Genomic DNA, 27,077 nt, shown 5'->3' with positions numbered 1-27,077 from the left:
TTGAGGCTGTATATGTTTATTCATCGTCAGTAATTTTTGTACACAAGGCAAATATTAATAGCTGAAAGGCAACACTTTTGGAGAGTATGTACAGAGCAATGTACAAGCGAGCGTAAGAGGTTTGAAACTATTAATCAATTTAACCGTTTTATAAAAAGGAAGTGATGCTTTTTCTTCTAAGACCTCCCTTAGAAATAATTTATTGCCAATCTTAAACTAAAGCAAAGAGAAAAAAAAATTTACAATAAAAAGTAGTCCCTGGAAAGTTTATAAAAAGTTAAACATATAAAATTGTAAGCCACAAACATTTATACAAAGCTAATACAAATCTGGGTTTTGTTAAAGATCTATGAGGTTGTTACAAAATATATTTTTACAGAAAGGCTTCACGTAAGGTAAGCTCTCACTGCTACTGAAAGCGCAGGAAAGCGGTTTTAAATAGTCTGCAATTCAACTTATTTTCAAGTACAATGCAAAGAAATTGCAAAATGGCACTGGATTGCAATGCTGTGTAATTCAAAAAAACAACTATGTTAATGGTACCATCAAATAGACAAGACCTGTAAAGTTAACTCGTGCACAATTCGGTACGGCATGAAACTTCGGATCGTTTTGCAACAGGAAATGTGATTGTTGGAAAATGAACCTTCTGCAACCGTCCTGAAAGAGAAAGAACGGAGGAGCCGTCCCGGCGATGGCCACGCCGAGCACGCCGAGCAGCTGCGGGTAGACCAAACCGCCCGGGACTGATGGCAAACATCGGTACCAGCCAAGTGTCACCACGCTTGAAACACCCACCTCATCGAGCAACTTGCTACAATAATTCTGATGGGCAACATTTAAAGCTACTTACTAGACAAATGAGTCCAATATACAGCCTTTGAGATCAAGGAACCCCTCCTTTTTTTTTTTTTTAGAGCAGATATTCTAGAAGAAAGCTTCAGTTTTACACAAACTGATGGCTTATGCTCCCATGTACAATGTATTGAAAAAGTGAAATTTGCAAAGCCCTGATGAACAGCCACAGTTTTTGGGTATCGATCAACTCGGTTTAACACCCTGCAGCAGGAACAGTTGCTAAAACACCAATTTCACCTCTGAGTACAGGAAGGCTGTAGGAGACAGTGTATCTCCTTATATCTCCATATGGTCAGGGATCTATTTAGCAGAGCTCACTCCACTGAAGAGAAACAAGAAAGTTTTGGGAAACTTGAATTTCTACCCGCTTTCCCACTCTCACTGGAAATACATGCTGACCTTGTACCACAGACTGGTTTGCACAAACAAGCTTCACTCTTAACCAACTGTGACTCATTAGTTTGCTACAGCATAAAAATCAGTCTGTTCAAAACATCAATCCTTCAGCTCTTGTACCAAAATTACAACCTGCTATAAAGAAATCATATTTAGAAAAAAATCTCGAAAGCAATACACCAGTATGTGCTGTGCTCCTTTTCAGGTGGCTCATGAAGAGTCATTCTGAAGATAGAAAAGCCCAATGCTGATTCGGTTTGTTTGGCTGGTCTGTTCACATAGGAACCGTGTAAACACTTACATCAAGGTTCATTGCCTCACCCCTCTAAAGAAGTGGAGTGGGAAACGCAAGTGATTCGACTCAGTCAATTCCTTAAAATAACTCATTTCTGCCTGAGATTCATATAGTGCTTATCTACCAGGGCCCACTCCGTCCAAAGTGACCCAGCATCGCGGGGTCCCCCCGTCACCTCACAGCCCTGGTGCTCACAGGAAAGTCATCTGAAAGGATTAAGCCCATGCTTGTGTGTGTGTGTTTGTTCAGGGGAGAAGCCTGCTGATATTTTCCCCTCGGTGTGCTGACTATATCCTTGGACTGACATCAGTTTTGAGGATCTTCAGTAAATTAACAGGTCCCTTGACACAAAATTCATCGATATTTTACATAAACTAATCTGCTTAGACAATTTCCTGGTGATCTTCATATCATCCCCTCTCCAGTCTTTAGTCTTTTTTTCTGCAATCATCTATCTGACACCCTGCAAAACACGTACTACAGATGCTCTCCAAATTAATTATTTTAATCAGAGCAGAGATAAGTCTCTCTTCAAATGAAGAAACTTGTTCAGACAACTGTCAGCACTGGAACAAAACAAACCTACTGCTCCTCTTGTTGGTAACAAGGGCCTGGATTTGTTCAGGTTGTGCTTCCAGCAGTGGACTTGGAGGCCACGGGACAGGTTCGGTGTCTGTTCCTGCAGCATTTATAGCTCAACCAATTCAACCTGTCACCCTTCCCCAAAGAGGGACATGGAGAACTTCTGACCCCCACCGCAGGCACCTGGTCCAATCCTTTAAATAGCCTCACCAGACTTTTTTGAGGCCTCTACCTCACCATCCTTCTTGAATTGCTCACTTATGACCTGAAGACATCAAACCAGAAGTAATCATATCCATGTCCAGTAAGGAGGCAAAATCCACATTAAATATCCCCATCTAAAGATGATATTAATCATCCTGTCATCAGTCTTGCACCCAGACTCTCTGCTGATGTTTCAACTATGCACTGTGACTTCTCCCAAGCTCTTTTCAGAATTCTTTCCACCCAAAATAGTGCCTTATCACGGAAATTGCAGACTAATCTATGACTACTCATTGGATGATATTTAAAAAAAAAAAAAAAAGAAAAAGAGGTCTTTCAAGCACCTAACTAAATAAAAATACACTATTCCCCTTCTACTGGCAGGAGAACGAGGTACAGAGATGTTAATGCAACTTACAATCACAGTAAGTAAAGGGCTAAGGTCAGAAGCCAGGCAGCTTTCCTATGTTCCAGCAGTGAGTGTTGTGTCACCGCTGCCGCACACGCGGTACGGTAATAAAAACTCATCCGAGAACGCACTGGCCAGCACGACGATCCACAGGAATGGGCCGGTTCCACGGGGCACAGCTGCACTACCTACACATGACAGGCCGGGGGGAATTCGGCTTTTCAAAACACAAGCTCACAGCTTCTTCTCATTTTGTAATATGCTGCGTGGTGTATGAGGACTTCTGGGCAAGAAGTATGTTTTGTTATTATTATTATTATTTTTTTACTTACATGGCAACAGTAACACCCCCCCCCCTAAAAAATAAAATGACACTGCAATGGAACTTTTGGTAAAATATTCTTAGTCACAAGCAGCATTCTGGAATATGCCGTGCAACCTATTTGGCTCAAGTACACTTAGGATTTCTAGACCCACTTGGAAAGTCGCAGAAAGAGCCTCATCGGCTGAGGCGCGTTCTGCCGTGACACGTTCTTTTCTTCAGAAGAAAACATTCAGCTCACCGTGCCAGGTACACAAGGCCTCTGCTGGGAACACAGACGCTCAAATAAGGCCACTGAAATATCGTAGGACAGAACATAAGGAGGCACTTAGGTTTGCAAGTACTTCTACCCGTCACCAAAATGGTTAAGATGAGGCACGCTGTAAGAAGTCATGAAATAAAAATAAACCGGTGCTATATTAAAGCTCTTCCAGAGCAGGTAAGGTACCTCCATGCAACATCTGGCTAGTGAAGATAAGAAATACCAGTTCGGCGCTTGCTCCCCCTTCCCACATGAGAATTTCCAGAGGACCGTACGCCAGCGCTCTGGGCTTTGCCCACGGCTGCAGGACATACGGACAACGCCAGAGAGTGAAACTGCGTACTGTGCCATTAATTCCTCATCACCAGACGTCTGCCTGCGTCAGTACTGCCTGCCAGGTACATCTGAAGCTCCCAATTTAAGTATTTTTAAAGCATCTCCTAGTCAAAACTCACGCAAAGATTTATACTTAAACGGGATGTACGTTACGCCCAGGAATTGTAGCTTCAAACACTTGGTTCCAGCAAGGGATTTATGGGATTTCTAACCAACAATAGACCTGAGAAATCATAAGTCAGCTATGGTGTCACAGTCTTCATGATGAAGTTAGATGGGAAGTTTCTCCTCCTCTTAAATTACTGCCACAGTTTAACAATTGCAACAATTTCATTGAAGTCTGGACTGGGAATTCTGAAGGTGGAATTAATTTTCTAGGATAATATGCATGTTCTTGAAAGGTCAAATTTATCACTTTACAGGTAATTTAGACATAGGTCTGCTATGAGTCGACTTGAAGCTACACTGGAAGAGATTAAGCCTGAATTTCTGCAGAAATTGGCAATAATGTGTTCAGCAGCAGCTTTTAGCCAGATATCAAGAAGTCTGACAGGATCTGGATTTCTCTACTCCTGCTGTAAACTTCTAGATACAAAAAAAACCCACAACACACAAAAGTTACTCCAATGACAATGTCTTTGCACATCACTGTAACATGAGCTGCTTGAGGTTGTCGTGCAGGATGGTATCCTTGACGTCACGGAACACTAGCCGGATGTTTTCTGTGTTAATAGCAGTGGTGAAGTGGTGGTAGAGGGGCTTCTGCTGCTGGTCCCGGCGTTTAGTACGAAAACAATCCACCAGGAATTTTTGGACATCTGTTAAGCAGTGGGGATCCCCTTCAAACTCTGGAAAATAGTCTTTGATGCTCACTTTCTGTACTTTTTCCTCAAGCAAGTCCGTCTTATTTAAGAAGAGAATGATAGAGACGTTGCTGAAAACCCGATTATTGACTATTGTTTCAAAAATGTTCAGGGATTCCGTAAGGCGATTCGTTTGCCGATCCTCCATAAGCACTTGGTCAAATTCACTTGAGGAAACAAGGAAGAGTATCGATGTGACGCTGTCAAAGCACTCGAACCAACGTTTCCGTTCTGACCTCTGGCCGCCTACATCAACCATTTTGAAAGGAACATTCTTTATTTCAAAGTCGTACTCGTGGATCCCTTTTGTGGGTCTTCGTGCCAGCAGTATATCTTGCTGTGAGGGAAGATAATCCTAAAAAAATGAAATAAAGGAGAGTTTGCTGATTAGGATACAAGTCACAGGCGCGGTGGTCACAGCTGACTCGCAATCAAGAGAAAAGCTTGCAGAGGAACAGCATGAGGTTTTGAATATTTATACGCTGACACTGAAGCACTTTGAAAAGACCTAGATTGCAAAGCAGGGAACACACCCCATACTAAATCAAAACACGTACCCCAGAGAATTGAAACTTTCCATTTGCCATGTGACAAGAACCCACAAACAGCCTGAGATGTGTCCCACCGATTCCTTGTGCCAGTTTCCCTTATTCTGGATTATTTGATGCTTCATTCACCCTCTTTCCAGAAAGCTGGGAACCACACTGGCTGCCAACACTGCAATGCAGCAAACGGGGTCTAAAAGAGGTTTCTGAAGGCAGTATCCCAGGTCTAACTGTGGGCACTCAGGTCCTCCCATGTTCCTGTGCATACAGCACAACTGCTTCTAGAAAAAAAAGGAGCTGCTCCACTAAGTGATTTTTAAGGCAATCAATTATACCAGAAAAGCTAAACCTAAGCAACTCGCTGGATCTTTTGCATTCAGCTGGATCAGTCCTGTGTGTCACACCTGGGAGCCCACACAGCCCCACTGTGTCCAAAACACCCCGTGCAATGAGTGGAACAGAAGGGGCTCTGCCCCCAGGTTCTCAGCCCACCTCCTCCCCCAGGATTAAATAGTAAAAACCCACTTATCCTCCCTATGTTATTATTTTGACTGTTACATGAACAGCCATCAACAACGGATGCTGACAGGAAGAGGAATTGTTATTAGTCAGCTTTCAGCACCAGGAAAGAAATCGGGGATTTGTTCATTCTTAGAATTACACTTTTGCGCATGGTCCATGTCTTTCTGCTGTTTAAGAAGCGCATCCATAACAGAGCACTGGCTGATGCTGAAGTTCAGCTTTGTTGTTCACTTGTTATGGAAACTCTTCCTTACATTTTTCCAGCATTTCTCATGACTTCAGAGAGACTGATTTAGGTTTCAGGGTTGGGACGCTGATGTCCTCTTGGTGAATGATCTCCAGTCTTCCTTTGACAGCGCCAGCTCCCAGACTCGGAGATTTTATAAAGATGTGTAACCATGGTCCAGAAAGCCTGATTCAACCAACAAGCTGGGGCGAGGGAACAGACACACAACTGCACGGCAACTCAAATGCTGGTTTTTCCAAGTTGAAGTGAGCTGGGCAAGTTTGATTCACAGCCCTTATGAAAGCAATTTTAAAAATCATGAAAGTGTAATGTTCCAAATAATCAAGGATCACTTTGCTTTACTAAGTAAGCTCAAAAGTGAAACTAGCTAGAGAGAGACTGTTTTGTTTGAACTCCTGGGCCTCTCGACTGGAGCTGCCCATGACTAAGGCACTGATTTTTATCGCGCAGGGTTACAAAGCGGCTCTCTGAAGCACAGGCTCCCCACCCTGTGCTTTTTGCACTAGTTCTATTGCACACCTAAAACCTGCATCATCTAAATCTGCAGGAGAGCTGAACTGCCAAAGCAGCTTTGTGCGCTCTGCAAACAGCAACAGACACGTGCACCCATCTCCTGTCTGACCAAAAGAAGCAGCCTTAAGGCTAATAAGATTTTTCTCTTTATTTCTTAAATTTATCTTGGGTCTTCTCTAACAAAAATTGTTGTAGGGAGAGAAATCAGAGGAATGACTGTATCAAACGTCACAAGGCACATGTGAAGAGATTGTGAGCAAGGCTGACTGCTAATGTTTAGGTAAGAGAATGTCACAGGTTCAACACTTGTTCCATCTTTCAAACAGGAAAACAAACTTCTGTTATTAGGGAGCTAGTCTCAAGTTCTCAGAACAAAACCAGAAAGTCTCAGGAGCGACTGAAATTCCTAAAGAAAATTAATAAATATAATAGGCCAAACCTTCAATACTGATAAAAGCACAAAGCAAGCTCTTCTGGGAGTTGGCCTGTGCTGTTTATTCAGTGAAGCTTTCAAGAACAAGGACCTTATCCTTAGAATTCCTGACAAATTCCCTCTCAAGTATTGTTACTCATTTAAAATTCCTTCCACAGTTGCAACCACAAATAAAATCCTTTCAAGTGCTTTCAAGTCCTACATGCACAGAAGAGCCACCGTGTTTTACACCAGATAATGGCTACTCCAAAGAGAAAGGCTGCAAACGAGGGACCTGGAAGTCAAGTGCTGGGTGCGCAGCCACCGTCTGGCTACAGGAAACTAAATACTACAACAACTAAGAAATCTCCTGGTATTTCAGTTATATTTTTTGAGGATTATTATGTCTTGTCCCTCACATCCACATCCTTGGGATTTAGCCACTTGCCCCCGTAGCAATTCTGAACTAGCCCTGTTCTCAGTTGATCCCATTCTCCGTATCCAAAGACTGCAGCACTGGGTGAGTATTTTCCTGGGACAACACCGAGTATAATTTTCAAAGGCTTTTCAACACTTCACCATTATCAATCAGTGCTTTTCCTGCCAGCATTCCCAAGCACACTCTCCTTTCCTACACTTCACCCAGTCTTCCATATTGACTGTTTTCTTTTTCACCTTCCATTTTTCTGTGTTTTTTGGGGGGAAAGGTTTGGTGGTTTTGCTTTCTCTTGTTTTTCCTTCACTTTTTGCGCAGCACAGTTTGCCTGCAAGCACAGCTCTTCCAAAGATCGCATGAGTATTGACTCAGAACACACGCTTTCCTCCTGAACTGTCTCCTTCCTCGAATTCACCACAGTCTGTTTCCTTCTCCAAGATGTCTTTTTGTTACCAGGCAGCTCTTCTGGCTATCACATCACTGCTTGCTTAGTTAACATTAGAATTTAAGGCATGAATAAGATCCAATCACACCACGGAAAGCAACGTCTGTCTATGAGATATTTTGAATACATATAATCTGCACTGGCAGTAGAAGTAACAACAAACAGTTGCAAGGAATCCAGCTGATTCCATGTGGATATGCCAGCCAGATATTCTTATTTTGCTGATGTGATTAAATCTGAACATTATACGCGCTGTTATCAGCTTGCTTTTGGCAAGAGGCACATGAATCGCAGGTCTGTTTATAAGCAATTTAGTTGCAGGCCAGCCCAGTTGTATCAGATAAAAACAGTAAAATACTTCTATTAATACAGTTTGGGGAAATAATCATTAGACGAATCTTGCATATAGATAAGAATAAACCAAAAGAACCTTTATCAAATCTTTCACTCAGTAAAAAGACTTTACAAGCATTTGTAACTTGTTTTTTGCTCAGTTTCTACAGATTTTATTTCCAGAAAGTCTCCTGGCCCTCGCATTGCCCCGTGGTTTTGACATGTCAGTGACGAACAGATGAGATAATGGGACAACGTTAACTAAATTATTTGAGATTAATTACACTTCATGTGTTTAAAACCCAGAGATCACAAAGACTACTTAAAAAATATGAACTTACTTGTTCTCCAAGTTTATCCAAGTTGTCCAAGAAATACTTTACAGACTCCCCCTAAAAACAAAGCAAATGGTTATTTAAAAAAGTGGCACACTTGATCCTATCAGTTTACATTCTGAAGTCCAGTTAATTTACCAAAATCTAGATTGAAGTGTCGTAAGCTTTAATCACTACCGTTTTTTAAGCAGTTATCCCTCGGAGCACAACTGACATTTTATTTTTAGGCCAGTTAATATTTAAGCTTAAAAGCATCATTAGGCACATTTATCATAGGTAAATTCTTTCCAAGTTTAGAATCGCTAAATAAATCCTGCAGTGTTATCCACAGGGAGTATCAACAAAGCAACCACACCTTCATTATGAAAAGATACGTTCGATTATTCTAACCTTTGAAGAGTCTGCACGTACAGGCATTCGGGTACAGGGATTAATCACTGGAGGTAAGTTATTTTCTAGCTGCATTGCCATCCAATCCCACTCACACAGGTGCTTCCCCTGAGCGCAGCACATGAGCAGCAGAACAGGGGATGAGGAACCACAGGAGATGAAACATTTCACTAAACGTTCCTATCAGAGACCAAGCTGGACAAGAATTCCTTACTCTGGGAGTAATGAAGAGAGCTCAGCGCTGCCGTACTGCACATAACACACCAACTGTGCAGGTTACCTTCCAGCTCCAAGCCAGCTCTGCCTGTGCACATGGTACCTGTAGTTTTTAATCCCTCCAGTAATGCGGAACTAAAGATTTCTTTACTGTAAGTCCGAACTACAGTCAGCTCTCCAGAACACTGTTACGGTGCTGGGACGAAGGAAGAACTCTTACGAGGATGGTGCCAAACCTTAGTTCCCCTGCAATAGGTAATGGTCTGATGGAATTTATCGCAAAGGATACCTTTTTAGTACCTTTTTAGGCTTCTCAGCATAACGACAGAAGCAGAACACGCTTCCTTTGAAAGCTCTTGATTACCAAGCTGTAACTTATTTACTTTACAGTAAATACAGAAAAGAAACCATCTGTGCTTTCACCCTGCAGATGGAAGAGCAACAATTCCGACTGAATTTTCTGGATGAGAAATTCCTGAAGCATCCAAGGCTGGGGTGACCACATCTAAGCCAGACAAGTGAATTAGAGCAGCAGTTACACCCTGAGAACGACTTCCCCTCACTTGAATGTGAACTCTGCAAACTTATCCAGGAAGAATATCAAACCTCAGTATTAAAACTGTGTCATGTAAAGAGCAGTAAAGGAGGGTAAACACCATCCAAAAAGGGCTCTGGCTGACACATGAGCCAGGTACCTCTGCCAGTTTTCCAGGTACTAAAAAAAGTTACATAACACAAGCAGACACCACACCTTTAAGTGTACAATTTGAACATCAACTTGTAATTAAGGAAGACTGGGACTCTGGTTGGAACATGCCTTGTGCTCCACACACCTGCAGAGACAGAGCCCAGCACACTTCTACTGCCTTATTTTGCTTTCTATTTGGCTTATCGTTAACCGTGTTCTTTAGGGTGACAAACCGCAGCACTAACACTGACCATTGTAAAGTGCAGCAGCGCACAGCGGCCACCACTTGCAATGACAGCAATATTTTATACCTACATGTTTTTCAGTGCTTCAGAAATCCCTTCTAGCCTAAATCCTGCAAGGAAAGCGCAGGGGGAAGAGCATTTCTATTTCATAGAAAATAAAAACACACAACCTTGATGCACAAATCCACCGAGCTTCCCAAGCAGGATGGGAATTCAGGCCTTCCAAGTACTAAGAACTCTGTCTGTAGCTGAATGTTAAGACAAAATAAAGCTTAAGGTCAGACTTAATTTCTTTTTTAGGTCTTAGTGGGAGCTGGCAACCCTCCCTCCCCACCAGCACTACGTACAGATCGGCCAGATTTCCGACTCATTAAGTGGAGGTATTTATTCTGGAATACCTGGGCCGCAGAGGCTGTAAATATGCATGTCTGTGTGTGCATGCATACATATATTTTAATCTTAGACCACTCTTTTTTATACTACTTACGGCAATGCCTACTCCCTAAAGAGGCATTAACTCCGTGGTTCTGGAATGCCTGAGTTACCACCTCTCCTTGAAGTCCTGGGGCTTACAGCTACTGCAATGGATTGAGCGCTTGGAACAGAGCAGTAACCACAGCCTGTAAAGGTCACAAAACATCCCCAGAAGCAGCTTCCCAAAGAGGGGATTTCCTGCAAACACAACTGTAAAACACATCGGCCGGCAGCAGCGGCAGCAGCGCTCGGGAGCCACGTACCCAGCAGGAGCTGCAGGGCTGCTCCGCTTTATGGGCCCTCGTGGATTGAAGTCGACAGCAGACAAATGTCAAGGTGGCCATTATGAAACTGAAGAGATTTAAACTACAAAAGCAATCGGCTCCAAGTGTAATGCAGTTAGTAAAGCAGTGACATAACAGTTTCCTTCCTCCACATCTTCAATTTGGTCACTGAGTTCTTCCCTTACGAAAACCTATTCAGATAATTAATATGATACCAAGCAAGTCCCATCAATGTGACTCAATTTTGTATCTGATGACAGAAGTTGTTCAGTCATTGGGTTTTATCAATTTGCATGGCATTGGAAACTCACAACAGCTTCAAATTCCTCATCTGTTCTTCCTTCACACTCCAGATCCCTGTCCATACCATACAGCTACAACCCAGTGTCCTGACTAGTAGAAATCTCCTATCTGACCTGGACATCTTTGTATTAGCAGGCGAAGCTCTGCTAAGCACAGATTCTCTTGAACAGCAATCGACCACGACCAGCAGATCGTTATCAGAATGCGCTGCTGGAGAAATGAAGAGTTTTGACCCATTTTAAACAAGCTTCAAAAAGGCAGCATTGCAAAGCAACCAAGCGAGACTTCCGATCCTTTTCCAAAGGGGTGAACCTGTGTATGTTATGCAATAATGAAGAGAAACTCACTGAAAAACCCACCATGCAACAACCAAGGGAAGACTTAGTGCCAGCAATTGTTGAAACTAGGTAAGAAAATGAATGGTCTATTCACAATCCAGCTTCTGTGTTAGATACTTTCGCTTGATATTAGATCGAGAAGTCGATCTCGCTCTGTGGATCAGTGACAGTGCCTGTATTCAACTGACAGTTGCTGCATTCTAAATTTTCCCTTCAGACAAACTGTAAACCCTCTGGTTTACCTGAGATGACTCAAAAAAAGGCGCCGGGTTTCCCCGCTGTGCCCCACTGACTCCCATTTGTCTCACGTGTCAGTCTGTCCGCCACACCAGAGCGGAGCCGCGCCAAGGGCTAAACCGATAGGAAACTCTGAAATCGCAGGATCTACCCCCATTAAAAAACTGTAGAGTCCTCCACGACATTCCTGTTGTCTTCACACCCATGTTCTGTGACCACATATGAGGGAATTTTAAATTAAACGTCTAGTTAAAAAAGATACAGCGATGTGAAAGGCTTAAATGAGTCACAAGATGAATCCTTTAAAGTAATTTTTATAGTTGAGCTCTGAGCTGCAAACTTGTGAAGTGAGGTTGAAGGCTGAACCACCGACCTGTTACACTGCAGGAACCCACCACTGCGCCTGATCTGCTGCCCGATTCCTTCTGCTTAAAACACAGGCCCGAAGGTGTCAATAGAAGTGACAGAGTCAAACGCAGGCTCGAGCGCGTTTCTCATATGCATGTTGACATATTACAATAAAGCAAACACAATAAAACACGCCAGTACAACAGAATGAATGGTCTACATGTTAGCACCAAAGATCTTGCGGTATTAGGTGACTGCGCCTTTGCTTCTTAATATGGGATTAAAATAAATCATATCAGAACCTTGGATTTTAAGCAATCATTTGGATTGCTTGTAGAAGACGCCCTTTGTTGTTCAGATGGAGCACAGACATCTCAGCTGCAGCCCTGCAGCCTCCTCCTGGTTCAGAAATGCATGTAAACCACAGGAAGTTGACTGTTAAATAACTTTATTCATAACTGTCAAGTATTCCATTTTCAGAAAGGTTTGATTCAAAACAGCCTGTGTGGCTCCCAGAGTCTTGTGATCCCTCCTGAAGAAAGCCAAGCTACACATCTTATCCTGAACATACAAGTGATTTACAAGAAAACACAACTAAATCATATTCTTATCAAGGTACTTGATGGTACAACAACAGCCTCCCTTACAACGCTGCATTTATTTTAACAAAGCTCACTCACGCCTGTGCAATGAAATGTCTCCAAGTTGTATGTAATGCACTTTTCTACAAAATCAGGATTACAGCACGCAGTGGCCATTTACCTATAGGACAATAGGGCACTGGAGCTTCTCCTGTGCTCTTGTGAACTAAACCAGATTAGTTATCTTTTATAAACACGGCACAGAGAAAGATTACTGTCTAAAATGTTGCTAGTTAATGCCCAAAACAAAGTAACCACAAAAATATTTAGGGGGAGGAAAAAAAAAGGACTACATGACAGAGCCATCAGAGGAACACATCTTTTAAACCCAGGAAGTGGCACCAATTTATTTGGTTTCCATGAAAACAATGTCAGCAACCTAAATAGGATTTGTTGAAACCTTAGCATAGCCAAAGGGCTTTTTAGCTGTTCTAGGGGAACACAGACACTAAATGTTTTCCAACAGCAATCACTTAAAAGAGAGAAAAAGCATCAAATAAAGATTTAGTCATCACAAGGTTGAAAGAAACATACAGTTTATCAAACCATCTATTTTTGGCTTCAAGTCCAGTGGAACATACCGAACTGACAAGACTTATTAAGTGTCTGAAATAATAAATCAGATATTTAAAGAAAATAGGAGATATAACTTGGTAGCTCCCGATTAGAATTATAGGAGCCACTAAACATTTTCTCTTCCTGACCCTACTTGAATTTCTGGGAAAAGAAAAACAAAGATTTCCTACTTTATTTAATTAAAAACCCACAGAACGCAAACAAACAAAAACAACAAGCAAAAAAGCTTTTTTAAAAGCCTAATTTAGAACAGGTAACTACAACATTTTTAGGCTGGTAGGTACATGCCCAAATTGACATGCAAACCAAACCATCCAGAACGTGGGAAAAGCAGCTTGAAGGAAAGAAGACAAGGGAGGAATAACCGGGGCCCTCGCAGTTCTGCATCCTCCAACGCCCCACTCATCCTCACAGCATACACTTCATTAGGTGTATTTTTTTTCTACTAGAAGCTTAAGCCAGATAAATCCATATCTGAGGACTTTGGCAAAGAATCCAGAGATAAGAATCTAGCCTTTATCTTCCTGACGCCCTGCCCCGAGCTGATTCAGAAGCAGACAGGCTGCAAATCAATACTGCTGTAACCCAAGATTCACCAGATGTCTTCTGAAATTTCAGTAATAAACAGAGAGATAATGAAGGATAAATGTTTCAGTCAAATCAATGCAGATTTCCTAGCAGGAGAGGTATTAGGGAGCACTACAACCTCCTCCCCCTCCACCCAAACCAGGGATGTCCATAACATTACACAGATGATCCATTTATGCCATGAATGCACTTTTAATTAAGTTGCCAAGCTCAAAGCCACAATTATCTTTCTCATTAGAGCAGAAGTTAAACCAAGTCTTATGTTGAGATATTGAATTGGTTTGGTTTCTTTTACAGGCCTCAGACTTGGAGGTAAATAAAATAATCTTGGTGCCTTCAGTTTTTGGGTTTCTACAAATTAACTTCTCTCACTAGTCACTCCTCCTAGGGCTTTCTAATGCCGATTCCTATTTCAAACATGACCCAGCCAACAGAATAGAACAATATTCTACACATCCATACCTATAACATTTTTAATGAAGGAACTAAATTTAAAAAACAGGTATTTTCCCTATTTCGTAGCAGCAATTCAGCAATTTGCTTGGTATCTCCTAAAGTGAGGGGAAACAATTTGTTTCCCAATTGTCACTCCTATGCTCTAACACTTGATATAGCACACTCTGTTTAAGCAGCAGTTTTATTAGCTGTTTGGGGAGCTTACAACAAGCATATACAATAACTAATTTTTAATAATGGTGCTAAAAGGTTTTTAGGGAAAAGCGTTGGTAAGTAAATACTCTGTTGCTTACTTCAAACTACAAGTCTGGGTCAAAACATTTGAGCTGCTAAAACAAAACATATCTCCTGGAGAGAAGTACGTTTCCTTTCTCCAAGCGTTAATTGTGGCCCGAGTTATGTTAAAACCAGCATAAACTGACCCTCTCCCCAAAACAAAGCGGTTCCCATTTAAGCCCACACGAGTGTTATTGCAGCCATGTGCAGAGCAGCCAACAGTTAAACTATTATAATACTAGTTATAATAAGAAGGGCGGGCAAGCTGCTTTAGAATGGCACTGCTGCCAGGGCAGCGTTCATGGACCAGCCTTAAAAGGGCTAAAGCGCCGAGAACTGATGTCAAAGGGCTCGAGCGCAGACACTGTCAGCCAAGATCAGGCATTTCCCGATCTCTCAGCTTCTTTCCCTCCAGCTCGACCATTTGAATAGCCATTTTAAACCTGATCTGTCCATTTTCAAAGATAAAATCTCACTACGGTGGGATTAATCGCCGCTTCATTGTAAGACGGGACGGTTTCAGACACAGGCTACATTTGGGCAGGAGTACAAATTAATCTTGTTCTCCAGCGATACACGTCGCAAATGCGTCACGGCTCATCCCACCTCGGCTGCCAGCACTATCCTATTTCCTCTTTGCGGTGTTTCCTGCGTGCAGCTCGAGTCGTCTTTGCCTTTCTTCAAAGCAATCGGAACAGCATCACGCGGTGTAGAAGTGAAACCTGCCTTGTGTTCAGTCACACAAACTGAGTAGCTGTCCTAAAATAGGAAAGGTTGAAGTCCTGACTCACAGAAGTCATCTTTTGTAAAACCTTTGGGTAGCAGAGCAGAATCTGTATTCAGAACAGCTGGACCTCAGCAGCATGAAGCTACAAAAGTGCCGAGAAAGGGAGGAGTCACACTGAATTTATTTCACGACTCACATTTTTGTATCTTGCATAATGGCGTTAACAAAGAAAGGTGAAGGGGCTTAAGAAGGTTTTAACCCAATAATATCCCTTTAATCTATTATCCCCTATTTACCGTGTAATCCAATTAATCCACAATTCTTAAAATGTGGATAACAAATGGAGGAAGACAGAGCACGCCAACCTTTGCTGCGGCTGCCATCCCCAGGGGTTCTGAACGAGGGGAGGTCAGCCAAGCCACGGGCAACTTAGGCTAGAACTAAATAATCCAAATTAGGCTCCAGTATCAGCCGCTCTTCCTTCTTGCGCTGAATTCCGATTTGCACGACCCTTCAAGGTGCCTCATTCACTCACATCATTCAGATTCAGATTTTCTCCAGTTGGCAGAGCATTTCCACTGCTTCAGATATAACTGGCTACCCCAATGAACCCAACAAAGACATGATAAAGCACTAATCACAACTTTATCTGCATACTAGCATATCACAGAGAAAACTACTCCGGTTTTGAACTACTTTCTTAAGAGGCAATGATTCCAATTTCATTTTTCTTAGCTAGGTATATCCCCACCCTCCTGAAGAAGGGGTGTGATCACCAGATTCTTCACAAAGCTTGCTTAAAAATATGAAAATTCACTACATCTTTTAGGCATTTCCCTTCGGATCACTGATGCTTCCAAAGAGACAGCAACCGCGAGTCTGCTGCAGCTCTTCCCGAGGTCAGAGCCAGGTGAGGAAACGCAATAAACGGCACTGGGGACACAGCACATGCAGAACCGGAGCATCTAATGATGAAGCTTCTGTTTGCCAGAACATGAACAGAAATTAATAGATGAAAGCAGATGAGGGTATGCTGGCCACAAGATCAGGTGCACTTTCTTTCTTCAAAGATCTTTTAACTCTCTCCCTAAGTAAGTATTTACAATCCAAACACCTCTTCCAGAAGGTTTCCTTTAGGAAAGACGCTTCGCAAAAGATGTTTGAATTTCATTGATGAAACAAATCTTCCAGGTCAGGGCACACACACAGACCCAGAAATCATTTGAAAACACGCACTGACCAAGACAGAACAGCCACCTCTGATTACTATTTACGCTCTGGGAAGCATCTCTATAAACTTCAGATGTTTTGCACACAAACCAGACTGGAATCAGACTGTAAACATTTGCTTTTCTTTCAGCGCGCTGACCCACTGGCTCCATGACTTCATGTGTTTGCAACTCAAACTGCATTTAATCTGACACTGAAGCACTAGCGAGTCTGCAGATCTGCCATCCATCATTTAGAGCTTTACTTGCCTCCAAGTTGTCCAAGACCGGCAAAGGCTCCAAAAACATGACAAATATTTGGCATGTGGAAACATCAGAACCAAAACTGGACATATTGAACTTTAAGATGCTCGAAACGCCCATTATTGCACATTCTGTAAACTAAATCATGAAATTTCTAAAGCAGAACCCTAAACTAGATACTGACGCATTCACTGAAGTATCCCTAGGATTCAGTTTTATAAAATACATTTGGTTCCTATTTCAGCCTCAGGAGAAATCCTGATGAGCAAATGCTTTTTAGTTCCTTCCTCTGCCTCAATTAGCAGAATCCATTTCAATTACGTTCTGGTATTTCTGTTTGCAAACAGTGACATACTAACATCTCAGCTCTTGTTACAAGCTATCTGACAAGATTCAGTGATAATTTACTACATCTTGTGAAAGATCTACATGTCTCATTAGATGAATGTTAGTGTTTTTAAAAATGAGTAAAAGCTGTGTCTAAAGCACTCAAATTAATAGTAAAATACACAAGATTCCCTAGACAGCAGCAATAGCCAAGAGACTGCAAACATTTCACATCATCACTTGTAGAATTTCCTACTAGCAATTAACTAAAAATAGAAAAACTAGAAATTAATAAGTAGACCAACTATATAACCATTTGCTAGTGAAAACGGTTAAAGGTCCCAATGCAATCCAGATGTGAAAGCTCAGCAGATCACCCTGCACTGATGTTTTCCACACCATTCTGTGTGGATATTTTGAATTACAGATGGTGTCAGTGCGCTGTGCTTCCCCGCCTGGAAATTCTCCATCCTCTTGGTTCGGTCACCAGCGGCTGATCAAACAGCATCACGTGCCCGGTGAGAAGCGCTCCCGCTGAGACTCCCAGCGGTTTGTTTAAAATAATTCCCCCAGCATCATTAAACAAATGAAAAAGATCCAGAAATTCATGTGTGGTTACACATTTCTGTACCTCCCATCCATAAAAAAGAATCTGGGGTCTTTTCAGTTCCTTGGTTAAGTCACTGGAGAGGAACATGATATTCCACTTTTTGCGAGGAGACTGTGAAGTGCTGGGAAAACATTTAAGGCACGAATGACCAGGCTGGAGAAGGGGGCAGCGTGGGACAGTGAGCTGAGGGCTGCACAAGTCAGCTCGCTGCCTATTGGAGTCCAAGAACTTCCTTCACTGAAATATTTAAGTTGTCGGTTATAGTGATGATCAAAAATTCAGAGTATTTTCTGTATTTAAAATTCCTCAGCCTTTCCAGCTGTATTACCTGATGAGTATTGTTAATGCAGACATGCAAGTGGAGAAGATATTGGAAATAATTTAGGACCTTCTTTAGCTGCTGCCACAGACTTAAACATTTTCTTTATCCACCCTTTAAATTCAACCCATCAAACTACCTGGGTTGTAGAGTGTAAGGGTTAGTCTCCAGGATTATTCAGAGACTTTTATTTGGATTAAATGCATTTATTGAGGCTGCCGAGTTAATTAATATTGTGTTCTATGACCCATTTATTCACCTTTAAGATATAAACAAAGGCTTCATATTCCAGAGCAATACTAGATAGCACTTGGTATCAGTGAGAAGCCATCAGCCACATCAGTGATACAGCTCACTGTTCTGCAAAAGGGCAGGCTCAGACCTCCTAAACTTCAGCTGAGTGGTGGCAAATTTAGACAATTTAAAACAAAAAGTGCCAGTAGACACAACGCTGGTATGGAGATTATCTTGCTTTCTACATGAAACATTAATACAGTTATTCTATTGCTTTTCTTATGTAGTAAGGTCAGCTGCACTTATGTTTTCTCACATTTTCTTAAGCAACTTCCTCAGCTACCGCAAGCTGAAGTTTCCTCCTGCTTTGCTCATTCCACATAAGAGGTACGGCCTGAACTCAGCAAAGATAAATAGCACTTATCTTTAAGTTTAGGTCAATAAGGAGCGCTGAAATGGTCATCCAAATACAACCTGAGTGTAATATTTCCCTAGCCTCTAAGGCTGAAGTCTTGTTACATTAAGCTCAAATTAGGGAACAGCAGCACAAACCAACACTGCCCCTGGCATTGCACCTTAATCCTAAAGGATCGCACATTTACATATGAAAAAGATCACCTCATATTCTTTGCCCCAGGTGCAAAATTAATTTCAACCATATAGATGGAAGAGCAGAGCTGCATTCACACCACGTTTTGCCAGCACAGACTTGCTGACAGCTACGAATACTGGACTTTGCAATGCAGATTGGGCTTATATTAGTAAGTCATTTCTAAATGGACAGCACGATGTAGCCACTGCTACGTTTAAATTCTTTGAAGTAATATCATAAGCCAGTTCTACAGGTACTAACATGTATTTTGCAGGTTAGTAGCCAGCTAAAAAACGGGCTCTGAGTGAACATTTGTACCAAGGGCTTGTCACACTGTGAGCAGCAGAAGCAGCAAAAGCTCATCTAACGCATTTGTGCCAACTGAAAAGAATCTGCTGAGAACAGGTTCACACATTCAAGATGTGAAAGGATGAGAAAGTCTCTTCCTCTGAACTCTTTGGAGGTTGCTGACATGCACAGCATGTTCAGAATGACACTTATTTTTGCAAAAAGTAGGTCCCCTTTTAGCCTTTTGCAACAAAACATTCAGGAAAACATGGCACACGATGAGGAATATGACATAGCCTGTTCAAGACAGAGCATGTACAAGAACACATCGCTCTGTTCCAGCACTATTGTGAAAGTCTGCATTTTAAAAGCAGTGGTTCCCCAGAAACAGATATCTGGATCAAGTTTGAATGAAGAATTCCATCCTCAGAGGTTGCCCTGAAACCGCACAGGAAAGACACGCTGGTACAAGCTTAGCGGAGCACACAGGCCTCCAAAAAGTCGCTGGTGTTCTCGGATGGAGGAAAACTGGGTCTGGCACATGTGTGCCGGGTAACGTGTCCACATTGAGACAGCTCCCACTGAAAGCCCTTTTAATCCAGAGCCATATCTGTGTTTAAAAATAACAGTAACGAAAAACAAAATAGTAACTTTCAGAAAAAATTATGGCAAAGATGTTCTTCAGCAAAACCAGACTAGTTTGCACTACAGCACCAATTGGCAATACAAGACCTCTGCTCTCCAAACACGTTGATGTTCTGCTGCTAACAAGAAAACTCAGCAGGCAGAAATAATAAATAATGAAAAATTGCCACTTGGTGTTAAATTAGTATAAAAGTTCACCTGATGATCACTGAGCTCAGTTAAAAATATTACAGTCAATCCCCATTACAAAGCACTAGTATACACAGGGGAGGGTTTCTGGCCACTAACCAAGACTACGGCAACTCAAGCCTACTTATTGTTTGACTCTAGAGTTAATCCCTATATGGAGCCTTATTAATACAACCTCAAAGCCAGCCGTATCTTGTCACTGTGGCAGGAAACCCAACAAATCCTCAAGAACTCCAAGTCTTTGATGAGGATTTGAATGATTCATTTTTAAGCATATATTTGTAAAGCTTTTTTCTTTCCACATAGTTACAGCAACAATCTTTGATAAATCCTTTTCACACAAAGACCAAAATGTGGCAAGTAGCTCTAACTTCTCCCAGGCCTTTTAGGAGTCACGTTCACGGTACACGTGCCATCCTGCCATTCGATGCTGGGCAGACTTATTGATTGGGGAAGGAGGAGAAAATAGTTCATATTTCAACACAGAGAAGCAGCAGGTTTTTGGTTTTCTCCACAACAAGTCAAGCAATATTCAATGTAATTATAAGAATATATTTAAATAAAGTAACTCAATTATATTTTGAGGGACCCAAGTAGTCAATGCGTGTGTTTGCAGAAACACTGGGTGATTCGATCTGCTATCTGTAATTAAAAAGATTCTTCTAACAGTCGGAGAAACTTTCTACTGACAGTTTCTTCACCCTGCATGTCCCAAGATCACTGCTCTGTAATCAAACACATCTAAGAACATGTTGTCCATGCACCTGAAAGAACAGTAAATTTTGCTAATACTTTGCGGTCGCCATCTGAGTACTCATTATTTCCAGTAAAGCTAATTTAATGTTTTTGTGTGTACGACAACCCCACCAATATTCAGAGACAGAACCCAGAAAAGCCCAAGCAGAAGAAGTTAAAATACAATCTTCCAGTGAACTGAACAACACTCTGCAAAAATACTACCGTGCAACAGAAAAATGCTGAGAAGCTGCAGCAAAACCAGCAGTAGAACTTGGAGCTGAACACGCCTTTTCCTGTCTTCTATAATCTGATCTAGCACTTGCAGACATGTCGCAGAAGTAAACAGGATCCAGAGGTAAATGCACATCCAATCATTCTTACTGTATCGTCTCTGTCTGCAGTTCTATGCAAATGCAGACAGAATAAAGTGTCAGCGCTGCCCCTGCGCGCTGCAGGTTTGTGGCAGAAAAGAAAAACAAAAAAGGCAACAAAACAAGCAAGGTTCAGTGTAAATTGCAAGCAGGGCAAAAAGTATCTATCTGAAGATCAAGGATAGCTGGTAGCAAACATCCAAACCCACCCAAAAGTTATCTTCACAAGAGCAAACTTTTAACCCATTCAAAGCTTATCATGCATCTCAGCAACTCAGCTCTCGTCTCTCTGTTCCATTCTCAGAGAATTAGAAGACTCCTGGAGACCACGTCAAAATGCTTCCCTGTTAACTCCAGCAGCAAATGCAAGAAACAAAGTTCCCAGCAACGGTGCTGAAGTGAGAGGCAGCACACAGCATCTTGTAGAATCAAGATGATGGGTGTGATTATCCAAGGTGTTTCAGGAGGTTTTTACCTGAAATCAACTGGTAATGTGAAATCTGAAATGTTAATTAGTTGGGCTGACAGAGACTAACTCCATCACTAATCCATGTCAGCCCTCTGACCATGGGCCATAGGAGAAATAAACTCGGTAGATGCAGGAGAGAAAGCTCAAGGATGACCAGAATCCCAAGTGTAAGTTACCCGAACTGACAAAGCTACAGAGCCAAACCAGTCCATAGTTAACCGTGTTAGTGAAACTATCGCCCGAATGACTCTGGTTTGTAATAAAATTTGAGGGATTATAATATTAACCACCTGAGAAGTATTGAAGTGGCATACATTGTGCTAAGCTGTAATTAGCTCTTTCCAGTTTTAAAGCATTACACAAGCGTGAACTATTGAATTTTCATAACCACTGCTGTTAGTGGCCAGAAGGCCCCTATTTTTATAGCAAGGAAAATAAATGATATTGACTATCCCCATGACCGCCTAAGTTAACAAAATGAGGAAGGACACCCCAGTGAATGAGGCATGGAAATGCTGATTTCTAATTCCATTAAAATACGACCAAGTTCTGTTTTTTCCCCTCTCACACTGCTATGAAAAAACCCACATTCTTTCTTCAGGCTCTGAACATCATCTCTTGGCATTTTAAGTGAAACACAGTGAAAAACAAAAAAAAGCAAGAACAGCTCAATCATCAAATGTACATAGATCTTTAAGTTTCAATCATACACATGTAGAAACTTTAACCTTAAACCCCCTTTCTCTGTACTTCCCATCTGTCCAAGCTACAATTGGCTTCTAGAACTACATGCTCTTGCTTCCTTTCCTCCAGAATTTCTATGTAAATTGACATTTTTCACTCCTTCTCCCTCACTGCTCTGTTCTTCATTTGTTCACTTCTACCTTTGCCCCAAAGTGCCCTATTCCCATGACAAACCATAATTTCCCAGCATTCCTGCCCGTGCTCTCTTTAATATGAACCACGTTTTTCAGCGCAATGTCAAACTCTGTCCAGCGAAAAAAAGTTAAAACTCACTGAAGAGTCTGAAAAGAAGTCAAAGCATATACAGTCACATCATACTCTACTATCATGCTCAGTCCCAGCATTTTACATTTATTTAATGCCACTTTACCCTCTTTCTTACTCATCCAATGACTGCTGGTATCTCTCCTTTCATTACATTTTTTGCCACAAGCAGCTGAAGGGGAAGCAGAATGGTATTTTGCTCTTATTCCCCATTCTACAGCGCTAACAATTTTTAGTCTTGAATCCTTCCTTCAAGAGTCAGCACTCGACACAACTCGACTGTCTGCGTCTCTTCCAACTTCCCCCATCTCCACCTCCTGACTCGGGTACACTTGTCACTCCCTCCTTACCCAGCGGTGTCTGACTTCCAGATTACGCATCTAAACTCTCAGAACGCTTCTACAGAGTCTGTCGGCCAGTATAGAAAAAATATATACTGGTTTCGGGAGTTTTCCGTCATTCTGCCGCCCACATGGAGATCTGTCATAACTTAAGCTGGAAGCTTACTGGGGTAAAACCCGAGACTTCATGTTCGGCCAGCACTGATCTCGCTCAATACAATGACATCATACAGCTGCTTTTTTTTTCCCCCTTCATGTTTATAACTTGGCATAAATATCTCTGCCTGCGATTTTGAAAGGATTTAGGAAATAAAGCAATGAAAGTATAAATAAAGCAGTTACCTTCTTTTTGAAAATTAGTATTAGGACAGTACTCGGCTACTAGGAGCACTTAAAAAACTATTACTGAGTTCTGCCTAAAACACAACATGATCCATAAATATTTTTGCAGAGAACATTACACAGATGTAGGGATTTCCAAAAGAAAGCAACAGGGTTTTTTTTCTGTCAGATTCAGACAAACACGTTCTTCAAATCCTACTCAAAGTGAAACTCTGCACATGCTTCAGTTATGGAAAGAACCTACTTCTCAGAGACTCAAGATGATAGAATAGTAATAGCTCCCTTTTCCTTAGTAATAGCTCCCTTTTTCTTTACTACTTAGCCTGAAGTCACTAAATATGCCTAATCAAAGACAAAACATTTTATTTAACCAATTTTAAACCAGATCCCTCCAGCACAGCAACTACGTCACTAGAAGTCACATCTGCACCAGAAGAGGATCCAGACTGTACCAGAGCAATGGCCCTTTTATGATTCCTTTGAAGGCAAAATGCAAAGAGCAACAGGTCTCATCAGAAACTTATTTCCAAAGCTCGGAACGAGGCTGGGCAGGTGATCGGCTGCTCCAGCACCTGCTCATTCTGCAGCCTCTAAAAGACATGCCATGATCAGGGCAGGACATATTTATAGAGTATTTACACAACCTATTTAAGGCAGAGTATGATTATACAACCATTCATAATAGCTCAACGGGAGACATCATCAGCTATTGTTCAGATTCACACTAACACAAAGGTTATTTTTAAGACATAAAAACACAAAGCCACTTAGGTTTAAGAGACCTACAGGAACAGATTTAATCTATTTTAAGGTGCTCGGCCCCCACCTCCACAAAACCCTGAGCCACTAGCATTTACTACACAAGTCTATGAGCCAATAAACAGCAAATATAGCTCAAATTCTTCGTTTCCTTATGCAGCATTTGCATGGAAATGGAGCAAAGGGACTTCAGCTGTCACAGACATTTAAAGCTCCAGCTCAGCAATCGAGACTTTTCTTTTTCCTTTCCATCCCACTATTTAATTGTATGCTCCATCACAACCCCACTGATAAACTGTATACTCCATCTTCAGCTGAGAACTTCCGTATAATAAAAATCTCATCACACAAGTATTAACAGACATTGAAAATTAAACAGGAAGTATAGAGAGGGAATGTTTGCTAGACTGCTCAAATTGGCATAGAGAAGGGAGTGGTTTTAAAATTCTTCTCATTAACCCATGCATCTCTCTTCTTAAAAATCATATTACTATTAAGACTTTATTGCAGAGCATTTTTTTTAAAGTCCATGCACTAGTTTAATAAAAATAACCGTATAGTAAAAACACTACACAGGTACTAGCTTTGTTAGCCAACATAAAAGCCCTCTATACCTCAGCTTTCTCACATATGAAATGAAGGCAATTATGTCAGAAGTTCTTCATTATTCTTGTTTTTAAAAAAAAAGGGGGGGTGGGGGGGCAGGGAGGACTTAAATGCATCTGTTTGCAATACCACAATAACATTCAAAAATGCTTCAGACTCATAAGGAGGTTGCTTGATCAGTGTTTTACAGGAAAGCAACACAGGAACAAGAATCAAACGCACTCAATTAAAACCACCGAAACACACAAATCTTACCAGTTGGAACTCTCTGCGCCTGTCGTACGCGTGCTGGATACCACTGTCCGCCCAGAGAGCTCTTATGGCTGGGAGATACTGTAAAAAAACTGCTGTCTCCACCATGCCTTGCACCACCGTCACTGACCGCGTATCAAAAGTCATCATGGTATCTCCGTTACTCTGGTTCGCAGGGTCTCCCCAGGGGATATGGAGTTTCTCTCTGGCATCCACGAGGACTCTCACACCTTTAACGACATGAAAGAGCACTGCAATTAGAGTTTCTCAGCATCTCCTGTTTCGCTAGCCTACAAACCTGCAGAGATTCAAACAACGCACCTACTCTGTACAGTCAAAGCTCAACAGGGCTGTCCACCCAGGAAGAAATCAGAACGTTTCCAAAAAATTGACTCAATGCGCTCAGTTTTCAGGTCATATCAAATCTCAGATATTTGCCATCAGAATAACATGGCCATGATCAACAGTATAATACCCAGAGCACAAGTTTATTTCTTGAAGAAGTGCTACTTCTAATTGCTAAATCCCCAATCTGTGCTACAAAGCAAACTCTCTTACACATATTTATACTTCCCTCCGGTCCCCAGAGCCATTCTATAGGGGTTAAATTTACCTGGCACAAATACAAGACAAATGAAGTATGTTTAAAAGCTTATTTCAGAATACGTTAAATCAAGCCATGGCTTATTTTAAGGTTCCCAAGTCTCTGCATTCTTAGTAACCTGGTATCTACTTATATCTAATGGTAGAGAGTTATCACTGCCTTTAATGTTGTCAGAAATATAAAGACAGCATCTACTAAAGTCATAGCACTTGCGAAAAAGCGAGTTTTTACTGCTTAAGTGCAGAAGGAGTTGTATCACCTGAAAACATCCTCACACTTTCTGTTGTTGATGTTTTGTTAAATGTTCTCTAGAAGAGACAGAGTATTTTACACAGGACTTTAAAGAAAACATTGCACTCATACTGATAAGGGAAAGGCGGGGAAATGAATTCTAGTACTAAGTTTACTGGTGGAAAAATAAAAATAAGAAAATTCCAGAAAGAATAAGCAACTGTAAAGACACAGGGAGAGGTATAAGGAACTAAGATGTAGTAACGGATGACACACTTGTTCAATGCCAAAATATCTTTTCAAGCTTCATACTCTTTCTATGGTTTTTCTGTCAAAAGCAATGACTGCAGCCTCCAAAAGAGATCTGCAGTTCCTATGTACACACTTTAAGAGAGCAGGAAGTACCTTCCTTTATTAATAAACTATAAACTGGTCATCATCCATGCTTGTGACTTCTATTGCCTTGCTATTTATAGTTTTTCCAGGCTTGATTTGTAAATAGTTTCGTAGAATAATTCCCTTTAAGAATCACTGGACCTCAGTGTGGCTGAGGTCTGACAACACCTTGCTGGTTTGAGACACTTTGTCCAACTATTACACAGTCTAGACCCAAAAATCTGACGAGCAGATTAGATAGGAGAGAGAAAATAAGTACGGATGACCAGTAAAGGATGACAGCAGCGAAATCAAGAGCCCGCTCCCACACCACGCGTGGAGAATTTGGCAACGCATCTATGAAAAGCGGCTCTGCGGGCGGGTTTCTGTCGATGGATGTGTCAGCCCCGCTTCCAACGCGATGGAAAACGTTTCTGAGGCGAAAGGCAGCGGCATGTCCTCTGGACATGTCTCAGGTGCATCTTTCTCCCCTCCATCCATCCATCACTGCGATGGCGTTACCGGGAAACGGTCCAAGCTCGGGCCCTCCCGGGCTGCGGTTCCCCCGGCCCAGGCGCAGCCGCCCCCCGCAGCCCGCGGGGCCCCGGCCCGGCCCGGCAGCGCTGACACCCGCAGCGGGGCTGCTCCCCGCGCCCCGGGTGGGGAAGGAGAGTGAGGCGCCCGAAACGAAAACGGGAGGAGGCAGCGACCCCGCCGCCCTCCCCGGCCCCAGGGACCCACCGCTCCCGCCCCGCCGCCGCCACCCCCCCAGCCCCGGCCGGGCCGAGCCCCCGCAGGCCGGTGCATCGCGAGGAGGGCCGGCCCCGCCGCCCCGCTCACCCACCCTTGATCACGTTGCTGTAGATTGTGGCTCGGAACTCCTCCCGGGCCGCCCGGTCCCAGTCCTGCCCGTGGATGATCCGCATCTGCTTGAGGAAGGTGGACTTGCCGCTCTCGCCCGCGCCCAGCAGCAGGATCTTGACGAGGCGCTTCACGTACGTCTTCTCGCGGTTGAGGCACTTGTCGATCTCCTTGGACTTGCGCTGCTGCTCGGCCTCGCCGCTGGTGAGCAGGCAGCCGGGGAAGCAGCCCGACAGCACGGAGCGGGACGGCAGGAAGTCCGCCATCTTAGCGAGCTCTGCCAGCGAGGGGAGCGGCCGCCCGGCCCGGCCCGCACCAGCCCGCTCTCTGCCCGCGCATGCG

At 42.5% G+C, this 27,077-nt stretch overlaps 1 protein-coding gene across 1 annotated transcript; it reads right to left on the bottom strand.

The window, feature by feature from the left end:
- Nucleotides 1–27,077, bottom strand: GNA13 (G protein subunit alpha 13). Its single transcript, XM_065034994.1, has 4 exons — nucleotides 26,719–27,077; nucleotides 24,668–24,894; nucleotides 8,322–8,372; nucleotides 1–4,882 (listed from the first exon to the last, which is right to left on the bottom strand). The coding sequence occupies exons 1-4, from the start codon at nucleotides 26,999–27,001 to the stop codon at nucleotides 4,310–4,312; spliced, it is 1,134 nt and encodes a 377-aa protein (XP_064891066.1). The 5' UTR covers nucleotides 27,002–27,077; the 3' UTR covers nucleotides 1–4,309.

The sequence above is a fragment of the Columba livia genome, chromosome 18 (assembly GCF_036013475.1).
Source record: "Columba livia isolate bColLiv1 breed racing homer chromosome 18, bColLiv1.pat.W.v2, whole genome shotgun sequence".
Classification (NCBI taxonomy): Eukaryota; Metazoa; Chordata; class Aves; order Columbiformes; family Columbidae; genus Columba; species Columba livia.
Note: the sequence above shows the minus strand (reverse complement) of the source record. Positions and strands in the feature narration are given on the sequence as shown.

Bases quoted from the DNA above. Each gene is read 5' to 3' on its own strand.
- GNA13 (XM_065034994.1), bottom strand. From the start codon at position 27,001: ATGGCGGACTTCCTGCCGTCCCGCTCCGTGCTGTCGGGCTGCTTCCCC. The intron at 24,895-26,718 runs GTGGGTGAGCGG...ATGTCGTTAAAG, and splicing joins CTACAGCAACGTGATCAAGG to GTGTGAGAGTCCTCGTGGAT. The intron at 8,373-24,667 runs GTAAGATTTGTG...CTTTGTTTTTAG, and splicing joins GGCGCAGAGAGTTCCAACTG to GGGGAGTCTGTAAAGTATTT.